The sequence below is a fragment of the Schizophyllum commune genome (assembly GCF_000143185.2).
Source record: "Schizophyllum commune H4-8 unplaced genomic scaffold SCHCOscaffold_10, whole genome shotgun sequence".
Lineage (NCBI taxonomy): Eukaryota > Fungi > Basidiomycota > Agaricomycetes > Agaricales > Schizophyllaceae > Schizophyllum > Schizophyllum commune.
In genome coordinates this window covers 1,892,671-1,910,798 of record NW_026089547.1, presented here as the reverse complement: position 1 = coordinate 1,910,798, position 18,128 = coordinate 1,892,671, and the positions used below count along the sequence as shown (strand labels likewise).

The 18,128-nt window shown below is 57.5% G+C and overlaps 10 protein-coding genes across 10 annotated transcripts; 6 read left to right on the top strand and 4 right to left on the bottom strand.

The window, feature by feature from the left end:
- Nucleotides 1-25: 25 nt before the first annotated feature.
- Nucleotides 26-502, bottom strand: SCHCODRAFT_01103127 (uncharacterized protein; the record flags this gene model as incomplete). The annotated part of the gene is made up of 1 exon (XM_003028782.2): nt 26-502. One exon carries the CDS (start codon nt 500-502, stop codon nt 26-28), a length of 477 nt encoding a protein of 158 aa, XP_003028828.1.
- A 1,282-nt stretch (nt 503-1,784) lies between these two features.
- SCHCODRAFT_01111164 (uncharacterized protein) lies at nt 1,785-1,955 on the top strand (the record flags this gene model as incomplete). Its single annotated transcript, XM_050341041.1, has 1 exon — nt 1,785-1,955. A coding segment is annotated over one exon (171 nt), but the record flags the coding sequence as incomplete, so codon positions are not given.
- Nucleotides 1,956-2,129: 174 nt separating this feature from the next.
- SCHCODRAFT_02513417 (uncharacterized protein) lies at nt 2,130-2,534 on the top strand (the record flags this gene model as incomplete). The annotated part of the gene is made up of 1 exon (XM_003028464.3): nt 2,130-2,534. A coding segment is annotated over one exon (405 nt), but the record flags the coding sequence as incomplete, so codon positions are not given.
- Nucleotides 2,535-2,609: 75 nt separating this feature from the next.
- Nucleotides 2,610-6,713, bottom strand: SCHCODRAFT_01102696 (uncharacterized protein; the record flags this gene model as incomplete). The annotated part of the gene is made up of 18 exons (XM_003028783.2): nt 2,610-3,268; nt 3,323-3,366; nt 3,417-3,498; nt 3,564-4,053; nt 4,098-4,343; nt 4,397-4,597; nt 4,645-4,800; nt 4,854-4,949; nt 4,999-5,241; nt 5,288-5,476; nt 5,534-5,554; nt 5,612-5,836; nt 5,893-5,997; nt 6,044-6,202; nt 6,249-6,269; nt 6,335-6,463; nt 6,519-6,586; nt 6,644-6,713. 18 exons carry the CDS (start codon nt 6,711-6,713, stop codon nt 2,610-2,612), a joined length of 3,204 nt encoding a protein of 1,067 aa, XP_003028829.1.
- An 881-nt stretch (nt 6,714-7,594) lies between these two features.
- SCHCODRAFT_01174748 (uncharacterized protein) lies at nt 7,595-8,149 on the top strand (the record flags this gene model as incomplete). Its single annotated transcript, XM_003028465.2, has 2 exons — nt 7,595-7,711; nt 7,760-8,149. The coding sequence occupies 2 exons, from the start codon at nt 7,595-7,597 to the stop codon at nt 8,147-8,149; spliced, it is 507 nt and encodes a 168-aa protein (XP_003028511.1).
- Nucleotides 8,150-9,967: 1,818 nt separating this feature from the next.
- Nucleotides 9,968-10,381, top strand: SCHCODRAFT_02671410 (uncharacterized protein; the record flags this gene model as incomplete). Its single annotated transcript, XM_003028466.2, has 1 exon — nt 9,968-10,381. The coding sequence occupies one exon, from the start codon at nt 9,968-9,970 to the stop codon at nt 10,379-10,381; it is 414 nt and encodes a 137-aa protein (XP_003028512.1).
- Nucleotides 10,382-10,577: 196 nt separating this feature from the next.
- SCHCODRAFT_02713133 (uncharacterized protein) lies at nt 10,578-11,469 on the bottom strand (the record flags this gene model as incomplete). The annotated part of the gene is made up of 4 exons (XM_003028784.2): nt 10,578-10,960; nt 11,060-11,232; nt 11,317-11,371; nt 11,454-11,469. Coding segments are annotated over 4 exons (602 nt in total), but the record flags the coding sequence as incomplete, so codon positions are not given.
- A 1,166-nt stretch (nt 11,470-12,635) lies between these two features.
- Nucleotides 12,636-13,208, top strand: SCHCODRAFT_02637992 (uncharacterized protein). The gene has a single exon (XM_050346000.1). It carries the CDS (start codon nt 12,748-12,750, stop codon nt 13,108-13,110), a length of 363 nt encoding a protein of 120 aa, XP_050198655.1. The 5' UTR covers nt 12,636-12,747; the 3' UTR covers nt 13,111-13,208.
- Nucleotides 13,209-13,381: 173 nt separating this feature from the next.
- Nucleotides 13,382-16,082, top strand: SCHCODRAFT_02637988 (uncharacterized protein). Its single transcript, XM_050345999.1, has 4 exons — nt 13,382-13,535; nt 13,603-13,889; nt 13,942-15,358; nt 15,514-16,082. Exons 1-4 carry the CDS (start codon nt 13,505-13,507, stop codon nt 15,816-15,818), a joined length of 2,040 nt encoding a protein of 679 aa, XP_050198654.1. The 5' UTR covers nt 13,382-13,504; the 3' UTR covers nt 15,819-16,082.
- A 369-nt stretch (nt 16,083-16,451) lies between these two features.
- Nucleotides 16,452-17,571, bottom strand: SCHCODRAFT_02637983 (uncharacterized protein). The gene is made up of 2 exons (XM_003028785.2): nt 17,342-17,571; nt 16,452-17,289 (listed from the first exon to the last, which is right to left on the bottom strand). Exons 1-2 carry the CDS (start codon nt 17,469-17,471, stop codon nt 16,727-16,729), a joined length of 693 nt encoding a protein of 230 aa, XP_003028831.1. The 5' UTR covers nt 17,472-17,571; the 3' UTR covers nt 16,452-16,726.
- Nucleotides 17,572-18,128: the final 557 nt, after the last annotated feature.

Sequence of the window (18,128 nt, the reverse complement as noted above, 5' to 3'; positions counted from 1 at the left end):
GGGGAAATTGAATGTCGTTTGTGTGTCACAGGTCTCCTTTTCGATGACGATTGCTCTGGAACGAAAGTTTGCGGGCGTACGTGCGCCCGAACAGTGAGTTTCGAGCTGACGGCGACGCGGCGGACACAGCCAGCCTACCATACATAGTAATCGCCTTGATGGTGCCGAGGGCGCGGCACGCCACATGCGGACGGCAGATGCCGCGGAAGAGGCGAGGGTCTGAAGACTGAGGAACAGCACCTGGAGGTGCAACCATCGGGTGGGGCACTGATGAGCTAGGAGGACTGCGTGGTGTCTCCCGCCTGTCGGGGCGTGCGTGCACGTCGAAAGGCCTGAACGGCGAGATTCGAACTGACGGCGACGCGGCGGACACAGCCAGCCTACCATACATAGTAATCGCCTTGATGGTGCCGAGGGCGCGGCACGCCACATGCGGACGGCAGATGCCGCGGAAGAGGCGAGGGTCTGAAGACTGAGGAACAGCACCTGGAGGTGCAACCATCGGGTGGGGCACTGATGAGCTAGGAGGACTGTGTGGTGTCTCCCGCCTGTCGGGGCGTGCGTGCACGTCGAAAGGCCTGAACGTCGAGATTCGAACTGACGGCGACGCGGCGGACACAGCCAGCCTACCATACATAGTAATCGCCTTGATGGTGCCGAGGGCGCGGCACGCCACTTGCGGACGGCAGATGCCGTCGGTCGGCCTCCTCGACCCTTCCCCCATGATGTCCCAGCTCCCTGGCTCAGAGGTACGGTTTTCCAAGCTCCCCCTTCCTTGCTTTCTTCAACAAAGCACAGCGCATGCAGCGCCGCTCGCATCTCCGGCGTCTGGGGCTTCCGTGGGGCGTGGACGATCGACGGCAGTGAGATTAGGTGAGCGCCTGCCTGCGTTCTCTCTCGACCACGCTCACGCACGAACAGCTGTCTCGCCGTCGTTGCTGGACATGCGTCCTCCTTCGGGGCACCGTGCCGCTTGCGACCAGCGGCTTGAAGTCGTCGCCACGCTGACCCGCGCAGGCAGGGCGCGATGAGGCGAGGGTCGCAGGTGCGTACTCTGCATCTCCTTCTTTCTACCATCGCTGACGAACAAGCAGGCTCTGACAGGTCGGCGCCTCCCTCCCGGCTTCTGCAATGTTTGGCTCCTTCTCGCTCGCTCCCGGGCTCGGTCGACGCGTCGGACATCTCCCAGAAGCCTCGGCGTCATGCTGGGGATGCGCCGCGTCCGTGCTGGCGTGGTCTCGCGAGCGTCAGTCACGGCTGGCCTACCGCCCTTGAGAAGATCCGTCTCTCCCGCTGGCGCCAGGACCGGGTTGCCGCTCTTCCGTGTGATCAGCTCCCATGCGTAGGACGACCGACCGCATCGATGGCGGCCCGTCGTGCAAATGAGTGCGTGAATCCGGGCTCGTCCGCGTCGAGGCTCGCTCTAACGTGCACTTCCTCAGCGCACCGGACCGTGATCAGCGTAGCTCATCTGCGCTTGACTCGCTACCGGCCCTCTCGGCGATCTCCTCCCCCCGCTCGTCAACTTGCGCCCGCCCCTGCGCTTGTCCGACAACGCGGACAAGATATCCACGATTGACCAACGTCTCAATCGATCACGATGGTCAACAGTGACCGCCAGCGGGTCCTCAAGAATGCTGGACCTCGGAGCGACCTTCAGCTTGCGTTGCTATGCGACGAAGCTGACCTTGGGACCTCCATACAACACATTTACGCACTGTTCTGTAGAATATTCGTCTGCTATTCGACCGTTTGCTGCTCAGACGTGAGCTCGTGCCCCTCACCCACTGTTTGGAGCCGCCGGTGCTTCGACGATCACCTTACCCAACGGGAGCGATCTCTGCAACCCGAAGATCAACACGACGTCGATCCTCGACTTTGTCAACGACGAGTCGGCTGCTGCGAAGCTGGTGGCCGTGCGGCTGTTCAACTCGGACGGGGCAGGCCTGCGATGACCCTGGACCAACGCTACTTCTACTTACGCCCACCGCCCACGCTACGCGCACGGCTCCGACGACAGCCGGTCCGCCTCCTCGCACGCCCTCCGATTCGCGCGCGCCCCGTCGGGTCGTCGTGCAACATCACCAGTCCCTTGTCATCCCCGTCGCGCGGGGCATGAGCACGATGATCCCGCGGGCATCTCGCCAGCTTGGACGTTTGACTCGCTGCTCACACGCGGTGCGGCGCTCGTCATGTTCTGTCAGTTCCTGCTCATGCTGATGAAGGAGAGCTCCTCCTCCCACGATGCTGCTGGTGGTCGTGAAAATGGCGGACGACATCAGGCGGAGAGTACGCTACCGTTACGCGAGACGGCGATAGGCGGGTGGGGCGAGGAGGCGTACGATCCGACGCTCACTGCAATGCATCTGGCCGGAGGTCCTGGTGAACCGCCAGCCGTTGGCGGCGAGCGCCTCCCCCACGCCGCACTTCTATTCGCTGCTGCGGCCGACTTGTCGAGCAATTGGGCCGGGGGCGCCTGTATCGACGTCCAGGGAGGTGCTGCTCGCACCTGCGCGCCTCATTGGCCGGGATAACCATAACCTGCTTGTCCACCTCCATATCCCTGTTCTGCTGCTGCTCACGCGCCTGCTCCCGCGTCCTGCGACTTTTCAGCACCCGCTCGCGACAGACTGGCGGCGTCTCGAGGAGCTCTTCCGGCTGGACTTGACAGCGTCGATCCTCATTGCTGTGCATCCTCGGACGCTCGATATCGTCGAGCCCGTGATCATCGACCTCCTGCGCGAGCTCGTGAAGGCATCGCGCGACTGCTTCAAATCCGGATCCTCGGACCTTGTCTTCGCGCACACCGCGATCCGCGTCGCGGGCGAGCTTCGAGCGAGTCGATGGAACCGGTGACTGCTGCCAGTGGTGTTGATATTCGAGGGATAGCATGCACTATCGGACCCAGCAGCGGTTAGATAATCGTTTGTGGGTGGAGGGCGCTCCCTGAATGCCCCTGGACCCAACGGCGACGTCGGCGCTCCACGCTCGGGTCTTCTCCCGGCGAGTGCTTTGGTGGGGCAGGATGTGTTCGACTTCGCGGAGAATGATTCAGGGGAATTGTGGGGAGCTTCTTGAACGAGGCAAAACGCCCACTGACCTTTCAACCACGAGACAGTCTCAGTATCGCATGTGCGTGAGGCAATCTCCGATGCTGCTTCGGTATCGACCTCACGATACGCATCTCCATGCCCGGGCTTTGGGAATTGCCTCGTGAACAACGCTACCGCGTGATGATGCGAGCCAGGCTGTTCGCGCCATCGTCTATCTGATCGTATTATACCGTACTACTCTCGAGCACTATGGCACTGGCGACACCCACCATCAACTAGGTCTAACAGCCCGAGATCCACCGCACGCGCTTGACTACTTCGTGCAGAAGGCCTTAAGGATGAGGCGGGATTACATAGACAGACCTCGCGCCGATGGCATATTGGCCCTGATTGAAGGCCCAGTTATACGTTAGCGTGTCAAGTGCTGCCGTATGCCCATACCATGCTAATGACAATGTTTCAATGTGCCTTCACTCCCGCTCGAACATCATTTCCGCTCCGAATTCTGACCCTCAGGTGCTTCTCTGAACTCGAAGTTTGTTCCCTCCACAACCTTCAAGGCAATTTCACCTGCGGGTCCGATCTTCTCGAGGTACGCAGGGTTGAACAACGTCCTATTGAGCTCCAGGGGAGGGCCTCTCTGGCTCTGCTGTGCAACACGAACCCGTCGCCTTGCGTTTTTCGCCGACTGAACGTCAAAAACGTCCGGGGATTGCTTTGCGGCCTCGTCGACCTCGTCCAATATGCAACGAAGTGCTGGATGACGCCACTCCATCTCCAGGACCTTCCGATAACGCTCCTCCGACACGACTCCACCGGAAAGCTCTATTTCCTCGTTGTCGCTCTCTTCATCGGACATTCCGTCGTTCTTGAGTTCGTCAAGGACGCGGGAGATGGCGGACCAGCGTTCACGATCTTCTTTGTCCTGATAAGACGCAGCTGCCTGTGACATGGCGCTCGCTATCTGCTTGCGTCTTCTCAGTTTCTGTTGTAAAGGTGGCTGTGCGTCAGTGAGAGAAAACATACAAAGTAGAGACAACATACATGCTGACGAGTTACGGTGGACAGGTAATGTCGGTTACGGTCTGCTCGTTGCGAACGCATCCTATTGGCGGCATCGTCGGGCGACTCGTCACCCTTCGGAGTCGCATCTGCGATGTCCCTATAGAGTCGGTCGAACCGCCTACCGACTTTTTGCCTGATCGTATGCCCTATAAAAGACTCGAGGGAGCCGTCGGTATCACTGACAATGCCGCGCATGACGGCGTCGCAAATACGTTCTTGAGCTAGCTATCAGAAATAAGCACTTAGGAATGTACGCCTCAGACAGATACACGACCCACTATGTTCCAGGCCGCCGCCTTCAGAGATCCAGACGAGTCACGGGATGTCGTATCGAGCCGAAGATTGTGCAGACTCGGTCCGCACCGCACTGGATCTTTTCTGAAGTCGGAGAGGACTTCAAGGCTGACGCCTTGTAGGCTGCTGATATCGTCGAAGAAGCGGACGTTGAAGGCACCGGTAAACACTCGGAATATGAGTCGCTGCGTCCAATTCAGTACAGTTTGGTGAGAAGGTCATTGTACTCAACGTTGATGTTCTTATTGACGTCCTCGTCGGGATCAGGCGAAACTCGTTGGCGAACCTGTTTTCCGACCGGGGGCAGTTGCCCTCGCCCTGCTGAGCGGAAAGACTGGCCATCCGGAGCGTCGAAATCTGCGAAAGCTTTGCAAGAATCGCGCCGGTGCTAGACGAGGCATGAATCAGGGTCAGACAAGGGAAACTCGAGAATAAGCGTACATAATTAGCCGAGTAAGGTGTGTGGCGATGAGCGGACGATCGGTGCTGCCCACGCGGGTTTCCTTTTTTCGCGGAAGCGCTTGATTTGCGGGAACACTTAGGTGACGGTCAGAAGGAAGTCTAAAGAGATAACTGCATGGCATACTTGCGGTGATGAAAGCTTAGATCGCATGAGTTGATCGTAAATCCTCGCCTCCTTGAGCAGAGTGGTACCTAACGACCGAGCCAATGGGCGCAGCGGTGGACGCTGATTGCATGCATCCTCCATATGGGTGTCTTCGGCCGAGTCCTGAAGTGACTGTAAGGCATTGCTCTTCGCTGTGTAGATGATCATGCTCGCCATGTTCGTCAACCTGCGTGCGGAGTCAAGCCCTCCTTCCGCCGAAGGCTGTATCCAATAAGAAGAAGGAACAAAAGGTTGCTTGATTCCTCACCCCATTGCCCGTCTCGATGACCGAATGTACATCTGGCTCAGAAACAAGCGTGAGATGCGTGAGATCTTGAATAGGTACAACGGAGGAAGACAACTGACCCGGGTCTAAGCGCAGCAAAGGTTCCTTGAGCATTCTGATACGCACTTCGAGGGTTTCGTCGCCTCGTCCAAAGTCTTGCAGCATGTGCCCCTGGAAAATTCATGCACTTTTCAGTACGTTGACTGGTGAGAAAATCGAGACGCATACCTTGATCTGCTCATGCAGCTCCTATCAAATCGCCATAGAGCGTGAGCGACGCACATACGGGATCGTGGCTTTGCGTACATATATATGTTTCTTGTTTTCCGCAATTTTATGATCAAGTCCTGCACGCTCCTTGACGATGTCAGGCAAGCGGAAATGAGTTCGGACGCATGACCTCACATTGTCGCGTTGGCGCTGATATCCCAACGCTTCATCCTGTAGCGCACGCTGCTCGTCGTGAAGTCGCTCTAGCGATTCACTTCGAACAGAGTCGCGCCATCGCTTCTTAGCCAGCTGCAGTGCTTTCTATGTGTGCGAGATGGTGAGAAACGGCATAGACCAATCATGCGCCTTATACTTACCCTTGCGCCCACAGTCGTCTCAGAAATTTCACAGTACACTTTCCGAAGCTCTGCCTGAGCGCTTTCCAGGAGATGGGTGCTGGTGGCGAGTTTGTCGGCCAGCAGCTGTAATTCGTCAAGCGAGAGAATATGCCGGGAACACAGAACGAACCTGCCGTCCCTCTTCCATAAGTTCGCCCTGCTTCTCGCTAATGGATATTTCATGAAGGTAGACTCGCTGATTGAGCTGGAGTTCAGCTTTCTCCGCTGAAAGTATGCCCATGGAGGCTGTGAGTGCGCGTTTATTCTCCGCATTTGTTTCGATATCCCCCTAGCACACGTTGAGACGACGAATGATAGATAGTTACGCTGCGTACCTGTAGCTCCGCGAGTTCCGCCTAGAAGCGATGAGCAAGGCACCATGACATGGGATTGCTCTTCCACTGGCCTTCAATGCGCGCACCTGTCGGACAACGTCCTGCACGCGCGGGCCGTTCCCAGCCACGTCTGAGCTCCCTTCCGAGTCGTCGCAGAGATCTATCGGCGACGACGGGGGCTTGACATTCAGTTTAGAGGCCTGTCGCTGGCAGTCCTACAAATGTAGTGAGGATCGAGCTCTTGGCCGGTCGAAGTACGGTAAGGCCTACCTCAAGAAGCACCTTTAGGCGTGATACGGCGGAGGAGATTGACTCTGTGTCCTGTAGGTTTTGTCTTGCTGACCGTAAAATCAGAGATGAAGAGAGGCGTACTGGGGATATAAGGTGATTCTCACTGTTCGCCAACTCTGCCCGCGTGCGCTCGAGAACATCTGCGAGGTCGCAGTATTTCCAGCCAGTCATCATGCTTCAGTGGCTTCCCTGCCTGATGGAGGACTGGGAAGGGCCGCAAATAATGACGAGTGGATGGGTGCGGCGGCATATAAATGCACGAAGGAAGGTAAAGGCAGCACTCGAGGACAGCCTCAAACGCATTGGTTACCAAAGAACGAGGTTCAAAGAAACCAAGAACAAAGGTCATACCTGCGATTCAGATTGAAAAGAAAGACCGACAGATTGCGGTAAATACAGTCCATAGAGACCGTGTCCCTGCCGCTATTGCATTGGTTGTGCGCAAGGCGCGACGGCGGATCAAAATGTGACATCACTGAGTGTGATTACATTGTGCATGCACGTGCCCTTCATTTACGCTGCCTCGGCGATTACCGAATATGGCAGGACAGGATACGTCCAACAACTGAGCCTCTGTTGCACGTTCAGCGCTTATGAGGGTTATTTGAACCAGATTCCCACATTTGCCTAGCTTTTGTTGTCAGTCGATGCGTGGGCGCAGAGGGCACTCAGTCAGGCACTTGACCGGTGTAGCTCGGTGGCGCCGGTTGCCGAGTAGTCGGGTCGCGCCTGCCGCACTCTTCTATGTGTCTGACCAATGGACTGCGCGAACGGCATGCTGATTGTGCACGAATGCGATCACAATGATTGAGTCTCTGCAATCGACGTTCACTTCTTTCGCCTTGTTCTGGGTCTGTCACAATGGCGCCCTCTATGCGGCCGCGGCACAAAGATCAAGAATCGCGACCCGTACGCAATGTCGTGCAAAGCCTTAATGATGCAGAAGCTGATTTAAGCTTGCTTTGTTCACAGGATTTAAAGGACGATATCCGCCACTTGACGTGCTAGTTTTCTACCTCCCACTTTTCTATCTGGCAGTTTTCCCTCACTGTGTCATGCTCTTCGAGGACATATTCTTCCCTCCTTCCAACCCTGACTCTGTAGTCATCGTCCAATCCGATGGTCTTAGGACCGCGTACGGAAGACGAAGGATCGAGGTCCTGGGTTTCGAGGTAAGCCACAACACCGTGTCGGTGAAAATCTGCTGAGGCGTGTTTCAGGATTTCACTCGACTTCTCAGCGGCACAAGCCAAGGAGTGGGAGGAACCCATAGGACGATTCACGACGATACTTCGCGGTTGGGAAAATTCTGGGCAGCCCGCGTCCGCGTGCTCTTCATCGGCAAGGAAGAACTGCTCCCTGTGAGCATAGAGTCTTGGCCTAGGCTGCTACTTCAGGTCGCCGAGATCCATGTCCTACCTGACGGTGCCCCTCTACCCACGGAGTCATTGATGGGTCCGGCTGAGCTGGTGGGTTTGCCCACTGCCGAGCCTCAGTCATACCTAACAACTAACAAGGTCATGGATTGGGTCGCGAAGGTCATCGGCGTTGTACTTCTGCTTCATTTTCTTTTTGAGGTCTGGCGTAATGTAGCCGAATTCATCATGTAAACGCGTGGAATGAAGCTCCATGCCCTTACACACGTGGCTCGAAGGTAGTCTGGGATGAGTGGCAGTGGGCGTCGCACCCCAGCTTTCGTGGGAAGAAGTTTGACGGTTCCGCAACGTCGGCCATCTCCGAAAGCCTCGAGATGGCTGAAGACCTTCCGTTTAGCCTTGGGCCGGCCTCTCAACTTGCCCGTCATCGCGCTCACTTACACGTCGATTCTGATCATGTTGGCCTTGTTGGGCACGTCGGAACCGCGAGATGCCATTCATCGGTCAAAAAAGTTCCCACGAAAGCTGGGGTGCGAAGCCCCGCGTCACTCGTTCCAGACTCTATTATCAGAACGACGGTTATCCTCTTGAAAACCAGTGTCGGGTCCCGAGACTAGCTCGAAGGGTGCTCATGGGATCCAAACTTGACGCTGCGCTGGGGCCTCGGGCACAGCCACCATACCATACCTGGTAATCGCACCGATCGTGCCGGCGTACCGGCTCGCCACGTTGATGCCGCGGACGGGGAGAACTGCTCGGGATGCCTCTCATCGGTCCATAATACAGGGGGGCATATGAAGGGCACGTTGGAAGCGGTAGAAAGCTGACCCACCGGTGATCTGCTACTGCCAAAGTACCGGGCTCCGGGCTCCAGGGGGCTGCTGCTGTTCCGCCTCGACGCTAGCTCTGCGCAGTTCAAGGCCCTTGTATGAGAAGTTCTCTACCTACCTACATGCGCCTGTCTGGATCATGACATGCGTTCCTAGCCTCCAGATGCGGGATGCAGCGGGGTTAGATTGGGGAGCTATCAGCGTTGGCTGCGCATCCATGGCGTGCTGAGGCGCTGGCGTAAGCCTGAAGGCGGTTGCTTAGTCCGAAAAAGTACTGTCCCCGCGACGGCGGGATCATAGAGGCGAGCTTCTCCCCTGCAGAGGCGACGGTCAGTTTTTTGGAGGCGAAATATACCTCGGCAGAGGCAGATGGCGGGCTCGTGTATGTGAGCTGCGCCTCGGTCGAGGCGGGCGAGCTTCGGCTTGCCAAAGAGAGATTCCACTGTCAATCCGTCTTCATGATAGCCTATAGCAGCTCCATCGAGGTGAGCTCTACCTCTAATGAGGCTAAGAGCTTTACAGATTTGGAAGGCGCCTTCACTGAGAACGCTTCGCCTTCGCGCAAGGCGGCCTCAATTCATGCCGAGATGGAAGTAGCTTCTGCTTTTCGGAAGAAGCGAATGCGAAAGAGGTCCCATTGCATCACGTGCAGACGTTGAGATGCTGCTGCGACTGAGAAGCAACGACCCATGTAAGCCACCAAGCCGCCGATCATCTCCGAGAGTAGTTCCTTGACAACAGGAGTCCGGCAATGACCGAGCCGCGATGATGCCCACGTGAAATGCTAAAGTTTGCGTGACATGCACATGACAAGTTGAACTTCAGGAAGGCAATGTCTCCCTGTAGATGGCATATGAGCCTGGAGGGAATGGGTAGAGGTCTCCAGACTGTTGCTGATATCATCTGAGGTGCAATTGATAGACTGTGCATGGGGCATACCAGTCTGGCAGAAGAGATCTGAACAGACAATGCACTTGTGTCTTGGTGGTGTCTCCTTCAGTGCAGAGCAATGTGTTCTTTCTCCAAGTGAAGGTATATAAATGCGGGAAAGTGACGCGTGGCATGGGATCAAAAGAGGCCGACCAACGCGCAAGCGTTTTCAAGACAGACCACCACTGCCCTCCGCCCCCCACAAGTTCAGTCGGCCACACAAGTACCTTACCTTCAAGCGTCGTGAGTGGCTCAGTCTGCGATCAATCCAAAATACGACTGGAACTGTCAGATGTGCTTGAACCACCCATACAACGCCCAGTACATCCAGGATTTCGTCGCCAGGCTCAGCAGAAGCATGCGAAAGCGCGCGATCAGACAATGCAAGGCGACGTCGATATTCACGAAGAGAGCTGCCGTCTGCGCCTACTGTAGCAGGGTCGTTATTTTCAACAGGGCCTACGATTTGTACCGACTCTGTGCGCACATGCGCAATTACCACTATTCCTACGGCCGGGTCTGGGCGGACGGCGTGTTGGACGATACCCAGACCGAGGGATGGGAGGGGTTGCCGCTGGGTCCTCGGGTGAGGGTCAGCGCTAGCTTGCAGCAGCAGTTGGCCGAGGGAGGAACCGAGACGATACGGGGTGCGGGTTATGTTAGTGCAGTGACCTTCAGCGAGGCGCAACACATCGTCTACCTTTGAGGTGCGTGAGCATACCATCAGACAGCGCGACCGCTACTTATTGAACCATAGAGATTGATGCCATTCCTTTCGACATACAGAATGTACATACATAACTTCTCAGAATCCTCCTTCGTCACCCCGCGCCGCGTCGACCGCCTGAAGCGCGCCGACCACCTGGAGCCCCTACTCCCCCAGCCCCCACCTCCTCCTCCTTCTTCGCACGCGGCGCGCCGACCGCCTCAAGCGCCCGGACCGCCCTCATCCCCCACCCCCTCCTCCTTCTTCGCACGCGGCGCGCTGATCGCTTCAAGCGCGCCGACCGCTCCAGCCCCCCCTCCCCCCTCCTCCTCCTTCACCGCGCCCACCGCCCTCATCCCCCACCCCCTCCTCCTTCTTCGCACGCGGCGCGCCGATCGCCTCAAGCGCGCCGACCGCTCCAGCCCCCCTTCCCCCTCCTCCTTCTTCACCGCGCCAACCGCCCTCAGCCCCCACCCCCTCCTCCTTCTTCGCACGCGACGCGCCGACCGCCTCAAGCCCCGTTTCCCCTCCTCCTTCGTCACCCGCGCCGACCGCCTTAACAGCGTTCGGCCGAGAGCCCTAGGAGCATGAAGGTCACGAAGGGGCAGAGGTGGCGGATCGAAGACATACGGTGCTTAGCTTGAACATCGCGCGGACATACAAATGAAACTGACTTACTCCCCCCCTCGATTATACACCAAGCACTTGACGACGGCAGGTTCGGCGGCGGAGGACTGCCCGAAAAGGGCCCACCCAGCCAATGCTAACGCCGACGGCTGTATAAGACAGAAGACACGCAAGCTCTCGTCGGTCGCGGGAGAAGACGGCGTAGACGCGGATGAGCATGAGCACTAACACGATGTGAGCAGTGTTGCGCCTCGACGAGGCGGGGCGTGTGATTGGGCGCCGAGAGGACAAAGCTACTCATTGCTCACAACAATTTGTGTCTCGACGTTGTAAATCTGGCGGAAGATAATGACGGACTGGCAACTGCAATCGTCGTCGGCGGTTAAAAAGAGATAGCGAGCAAAGCGTCAGCATTCGGCCACGCTCTGAACACAAATCCACTCACGCATCCTTCGGCATTGCGCAGAACTTGAGGATAGTGACGGTGACTCCGCCGAAAAAGCTCAAGTAACTGTTGAGGATGAGGTAGGACCCGCGGGTGGAACGACGCCATACGCGAGTAATCTTGGGTACTGCAGTGCGAAGGTCGGCGGCGAAGATGAGCAGCGGAATAAAGAGGCGATGTCAGATAGTAAAGTGGCGAGCGTGACATGCTGTTCCACGCGGCGATCTCACGACCATGCACTCGGACCGTGAGTGTCACAGCAACGTGACTCGGGCAATCGGACGGGTATGCCACATCATCAGCCGAAGTGCAGGGTGAAGACGCGGGTGAAGAATCAGGGGACGTCGGGAGCTTCAGCGAGATAGGGTGATGATCTAGCGATGCCTCCTGATTATTCTCCCGTCCATCTCCCGCCTAGTCTCCCGACTCCTTTTTTGGCGCGCCAAAAGGGTGATTTGAGGGAGTAAAAACACATGAATATTTGGCATCTTTTGGGTTTTAAAAAAGCTCCATATCTGTCCATAAATACATGGCTCAAAATTACCTGTTTATTGATGCGCAAAAGGTCTAACAGAAATACTTCCTTTTGAGGCCAGAATTTGACTGCTGTTTACCGCTCATATACAGATCTTTTGTGATACATTTTTTGGAATAAAAAGCTGCTCTCAAAGGCTGCTTTTTGAGGCTACCTTTTAACGCTGGAGAACGAACACTTTTTAACCCAAAAATAGCATGTTTTTTAGCTGCCTTTTGAGGCACCTTTTAAGAAACTTTTTTATCCCCCAAAAAGGGCCTTTGCCACTCGTGTTCCGGGGGCGAGAGACTTTTGCGGGTTATGTACGCGGAGAGGGCGCTGGGTGACCTGTACGGGCCGATTGCGGGTCTCTACCGTCGACCCAAGCTGTGATTAGGTTGCACCTCGGCAGAATCCAGAGTCAGAAGGGTTAGGAGAGTGCGAAGAGGCGATTGCGAATCAGAGCAGGGAAGGAAGTCGAACATGCGGCGGCCCGACCGATAACTGGCAATATAGATCTCCCACGGTTCGACTTCAAGACGCAGTTGATTTCGCCGGACCCTGGAGTTTCCAGCTCCTGAGAGACGTTTGCTACACTCGCGTTCAACTTGCTAGCGCAGAAAGCACTATACACCTGCAATGCAGACCTTCTAGAGTGAGGTTTATAGGTTTATAGGTAATCTATATGGGCAGCGTACAGGGAGCGGAAGCGTGTCGCTGAACCTTCCAAGTACATTCTCTCGGCCTTGCGAAGACTCGGCCATAGTAGTCATAGGCCGTATGCGCAGCCATTCGTCCTACGAATATCCGTTGAGTGTTATGGCAAGCACCCACGGTCTCTTCGGATGCAGTCTGAAGGACCATTCTTCAAGGCCAGGGAATGTCCGTCCACAACGCAAGCTCCCAATGGTGCGCACGACCCGCATTTATGACCTACAAAGGGCAAGTAATGTGGTGTGTGCTGGGCTTCGTATTTTGCTTCCGTGTCGAGTTCTGTGGCAATCGTCCTCAATCGGGCAAAGTGATCGGAGGTTGGATTCCCAGGTTATGGACGAAACTCCAGCGATTCAGGATATGCAGAGTGCCGTAGCAATTCTGGGTCTTCCTCCGTCTACTCAGTTGATACGGTTGGGTCATACGTGAGGTAGAGCCGTAGAGGAACCGTGCTGACAGGGACTGGGGCAACGTACGCTTGGATGTGACCATTTGCACTCCTTGACTATCATAATTGACAGGTTGTTTGTTTTTCTCGCGCACCGGTCAGAAGAGGGCTTCAAGCGTAAGATTCTGAACAGACATGAGCGTAGGGAGCAGGAGACGGAAGGTGGTTCCGGAACGGCGGTCCGGAATGGAGAGTTCCCCAAATCCACGTGCGAACGATTCAGATGATGCCGAATCCCGGGGAACTGCTGTCATCTCCTCTTCTCCCACCACCTCAGTCCCGCCCGACTCCCCCTTTGCCAGCGCATAGCGGAGAGACGAATACCTCAATCCCAGTAATCCTCCATACCTAGCGACCCCCACGCTGTTCTCCCAGATGAGCGGCGCAAGCCTGTGGTCCACCTGGTGTGGGTATCATCACCCTCGGCTAGCCCCACGCCCCGTACACCTTCTTACTTTGTTATCCCTCATCAGACAACGCTTCCTTCTCGCGCTCACGGGGGCCTCTGAGGACACCGGCGTATCTCGCGCGAGAGACCGCGAACAACAACACGCCTGCACCGATGGCGGCAGCACCGATTGGCGGGGCCATTGTGATCGACATGGAGGAGGAGAGTAAGGGGAAGGAGGAGTCCCTGTTCGGGCCTAGCATTGGGATCGTCAACACGGGCCCGGAGTGGACGGCGCTCAATGAGAAGCGATTGGTGGAGGATGAGCTGACGCAGGACGTAGTCAAGGGATGGGTCGAGAAGAGCCAGTCGGTGAGCGGCGCGAGGCTATCTTACGCATACCGCGTCTCACACCCGTCATCAGGGCACCCAGCCTACCACGACCCTGCAGGCACTCGTCAACCTCAAGCGCCCCACGCTGCGGCTGTCTCCCCTCGCCCCGCTCGACTCTGCTGATACTTCCCATCACGCCCTACAGCACGGCATCTCTTTCTCGTTCGACTGCGACTCCCCACAATGCGGGATCTACATCTACGCGATGATCCCTGCCACGCATCCAGACTCGCCGCTCTACAAGGGCGGGAACTCGTCGGAGGCGGATGCAAATGCGCCACTCACGAAGGTGCTGCTGTACGAGCAGGTGACGGATGGTGGCTTCGGCAAGGTTCTCAACGTCGAAGATGGCGCCGCGATTGAGCTCTCGCGCTTCCTGCCCTCGCACAAGCAATCCAAGCCTCGTAATCCCGAGGCCATCGACTCGTCCACCTCTCTCGAGCCGCCCTCAGATTCAAGCACGCCCCCAAACGAGGACAACTCGGCGGGCAACCGCGCGCGTCGCTTCACCCACTTCCATCTCCGTCGCTCGATCTTCCACTCGAGCTCCGACGCCGATAGACAGCGTAATCGTGCTGCCTCGGGCCCTGCGCTTGCTGTCGTGGACACGCTGGACCCGTCGAATCAGGCGCCGCATGCTGAGGACGAGGGCTCGGAGGTGAAGCTCATGATCCGGCTGGCAGCACTCGATGACCAGGGAACGGAGTTGTCATTGCCGAACGAACAAGTGACGTTCCTCAGTGTCGCTCGCCACGGCCCGAAGGTCTCCAGGAAGGCGACCGAGGACTCCGGTGCAAATGCAGAGTCCGCGGCCGAGGCGTCGAACGCCAACGCAGACGAGGCTACTGGCGAAAACACCGCCACCGCCCCGGCCCCCAAGCCCGACGACGAAGAGGAAGACACGCGCCCCTGGGTCGTCCGCGTCGTCAAGCGCGAGGCCACCATCGGCCCGCACACCTTCCAGCTGCACGAGATCTACGGCCTCGCGTCGCACTCCGTCAAGCCCGCCGCACCCCCTGTGCCCACTGCCGCCGCCCCCTCCTCTCCCACCTCTGCTACGCAAACCCACACTTACCCACCCGCGGCGATCACCGCCGGCCTCGCGGACGACGAGAGCGAGGATTGTCTACTCTGTTTGTCCTCCCCGCGCGAGGTCGTCCTTCTGCCCTGCCGTCACCTCGTCGCGTGTAAGGAGTGCGCGATCAATATGGTCGAGTATGGCGCGGGTGGGGCGCTCAATGTCTCATCGTCGGAGCCAGCGGCGGGCGTCGCTGGCGTAGGCGCGGGTGGCGGGGCCGAGGGTGAGAACGGAAATGGGGAGGGTGGACAGGAAGGTGGAAACGCAGCGGATGCCGTCGTTCCTGCGCCGCCACCCCTGGCCAATGTGACGGAGCAGCGTAGGCGCAAGAGGCGCGCGAAGGGCTGGTTCTGCCCTGTTTGTCGGCAACGTGAGTATTTCCTGTCATTTTGTTAAAAACAATCCTCGTCTTGTCCCCCTCTCTTTTCAACCAAAACAGAGGGCAACTTATATTTTTCCTCTATTTCTTACTGGCTGTTGTGGTCCGCTATCGTTCTGCCAGCATATTGACGACGTCGTTCGCAGCGTACACCAGCCTTCTCCGTATCAGCACCTCCGCTCCACCGCCTCCTGCCCCCGAAGGCGACGCTGCGCCGGCCTCGCCGACCCAAGAGGACGATTCCGCCGCGCACGCCAGCTCAGGCAACGCGATGAGGAATCTGTTACGCCCTCAGTTCCTGCGCGCGTTCTCGAGGCCGGGCAGCAATGTCAATGGGGCAAATGCAGCCAGCGCGCCCATCACGAGCGCGAATAGCGCTGGCAACACCGGAAATGCGAGCGGTGCCGCGAGCGCGCCTGCGACGGATGTGGAGCTCGCGAGAGTGGTATAAGACGTGGGCGAACAGATGACGAGGCGTAAGAGCCCTTTGAGTCGCCGAGGTAGCAGTGGAGACTGATGCGAGAGGAGGCGAGTAATGATGTTACGAAGGAGGCGGACATGGGTTGATAGGCGGCGGCGCGCCATCCTATACGCTCGACATGAACTATTCCGGTTGATAGATGGCTCTACCATGTACTTGTATTTCTGTAGCCCGACGTCCTGCCTGTACGTTTAGTGTATTTAATCAGATTGACTCGATGTCCATGGCGCTGCCGTAGGCTGCACTGAGTCACGGTCTAATCGTGCAGGCAACGCTGATAGAGTTGCCTTTGATGACCATTGACTGCTTCATCGCGCGCGGAGTGATGATAACCGAGTAACTGAATAGCTGAAGCTATGTTGTTGTAAATGAAACCCCAGATTCGAGCGTCAGATCCCGAAATCTGCAATCAAACCTCATGTTGAAGTTTGAACACTGTTCACGGCTGATCACGGGGTTTATTGCCGAGGTCACGTGTAACATGTTGAATTTCGCGGACTTCAAGATGGATCGATGACGCTCCTCGAGTCCGCGGAAGGGCTTCTCGCCCCTGCGTTTCGCTTCGAAGTGGGCTCAAAGGAAGGCTCGAGGCTCTGTACGTGCTTCTTCAATGTTCTTCATTTGACTTCTACCTATCGAGATGTTTGAATGCAGGGTGTCTATGAACAGCTATGGATACAGTGTGGCAGGGCAATTGCATAACAGGATATAGTTCATGACGGGTTCGTGGGCACAAGATGCGCATAAGCAATGCATGCGAGAGCATACTAGTCAGTAGATAAGATGGTCCGTCGGTCAAAGGGAGGCTGCGGGGAAGCGGACGCGGGAATCGCGGGGGAGGCGGGTGCGAGACAGATGTAGCCAGAGGGGAGGAAGCGCTAGTGGATCAGGTCCGTGATAGCGATCCTCGACCGCTTCCGGACGCCGCCGTCTGCTGCTCCTGCGTCAGAGGCCGCAGATTTGCGCTTGCTCGACGCGGGCGTGTGCGCCGCGAGCTCGCGTAACCGGGGGAGAGGCGAGGCGCCGCCCTCGGCCCCTCCGGCGCGATACGCAGCGCGGAGTGGCGTTGGTGTTTCGTCCGCGTCCCCTGCGCAGCCACATAACGGGTCCGCGGAGGAAGAGCTGCGCCCCTCTCCGTGCGGATCGTGGCCGCTGACGTCGGCGTATTCTTCGATCGATGGCAGTATGCGGCTCGCCCTGTCGCTGTCCTCGCACCGGTAGGCGCGTGTGACAAGCAGTTGCTGTTTGAGCGAACTCTCGCGTCGTGCTGATGCGCCGCCGGTATAACGTTGTGTGGCACGCCGAAAGGGGCTGCCCTCTCTCCGTGCGCGGGAGGGTCTCGGGAGCGTTGGGGTGACCCCGCGCCGAGACTTTGAGGACGACGGAAGGTAAAGGTGAGACGGCAGTATAGTGCCGGTCCAGCGGTGAAGGCCCAGGTCGTCTACATTTTCTGTCAGCAAGAAGGGAGGAAGTACGGTGGTCATCAAACATACCAAAAGACGGTAATGGGCATGCTTGTGGCGAGCGGTTGCCATGCGTATGTGATGAGCCCTCTCGACGGGCGGCGCGCGTTTGGGAGCAGTACTCCTCGAAGCTGTGGATGGGTGCGAGGTCGAGGTCCATTGGGTGGGAAGCAGGTGTGGGGGCGAAGGGGGAAGTACGGCTTCGGCGAATGTGATATATGAAGCGAGGTACGCGAAAGGGGCGGTAGGGGAGAAAGGCCGATCTGTATTTATATGACGGGCGGCACGGGGCGGCACAGGGTCAACGGACTGATTGTTGAGAAGGAATGGAGCGGAAGCGCATGCATCAGATTCCATTAGGGCGGGGCACGCCTATTTAGAAGGCGGCCGCCGAGCGCTAAGATGCAGGGTCCGAGCACGCGGTACGGGGTCAATACAGTCAGGCGGAAGTGTGTCTGAAGTCATAACGGATTCACATCCTCAGCCGCGCCTCTCCGCACCCTTGAAGCGAGCCTCAAGGCGCCCAGGCAACGTACGTATACACCCGAGTCCGCAAAGAAGCTGCCTCTTGCAGAAGGTTCTTTGTCGCGCGACCTCCTCCTGTTCGTCAACGGCATCGATCTCTCTCGCCCACGCGTGCGCCGTGAGACGCAACCTTGTCTCTTGTCCTCCTGCGCTGATGTTGTCGTTTTTGCCGAGCGTAACCCCGTCGGTACGGCCCAGACCTGTGTCGTAAACGGCAACGTCTCCCCGCGAAGCGCGACCTCGCACGGGCAACGCTGTTCATCCATTGATCCATGATCACCGCTGCAGACAA

What these genes read in the sequence shown, in the direction of transcription:
- SCHCODRAFT_02637992 (XM_050346000.1), top strand. Translation starts at nt 12,748, where the DNA reads ATGCGCAGCCATTCGTCCTACGAATATCCGTTGAGTGTTATGGCAAGC.
- SCHCODRAFT_02637988 (XM_050345999.1), top strand. Translation starts at nt 13,505, where the DNA reads ATGAGCGGCGCAAGCCTGTGGTCCACCTGGT. An exon ending in GGGTCGAGAAGAGCCAGTCG is followed by an intron (nt 13,890 to 13,941) that starts GTGAGCGGCGCG and finishes ACCCGTCATCAG; the next exon opens with GGCACCCAGCCTACCACGAC. An exon ending in CTGCCCTGTTTGTCGGCAAC is followed by an intron (nt 15,359 to 15,513) that starts GTGAGTATTTCC and finishes CGTCGTTCGCAG; the next exon opens with CGTACACCAGCCTTCTCCGT.
- SCHCODRAFT_02637983 (XM_003028785.2), bottom strand. Translation starts at nt 17,471, where the DNA reads ATGGACCTCGACCTCGCACCCATCCACAGCTTCGAGGAGTACTGCTCC. An exon ending in ATGCCCATTACCGTCTTTTG is followed by an intron (nt 17,290 to 17,341) that starts GTATGTTTGATG and finishes CAGAAAATGTAG; the next exon opens with ACGACCTGGGCCTTCACCGC.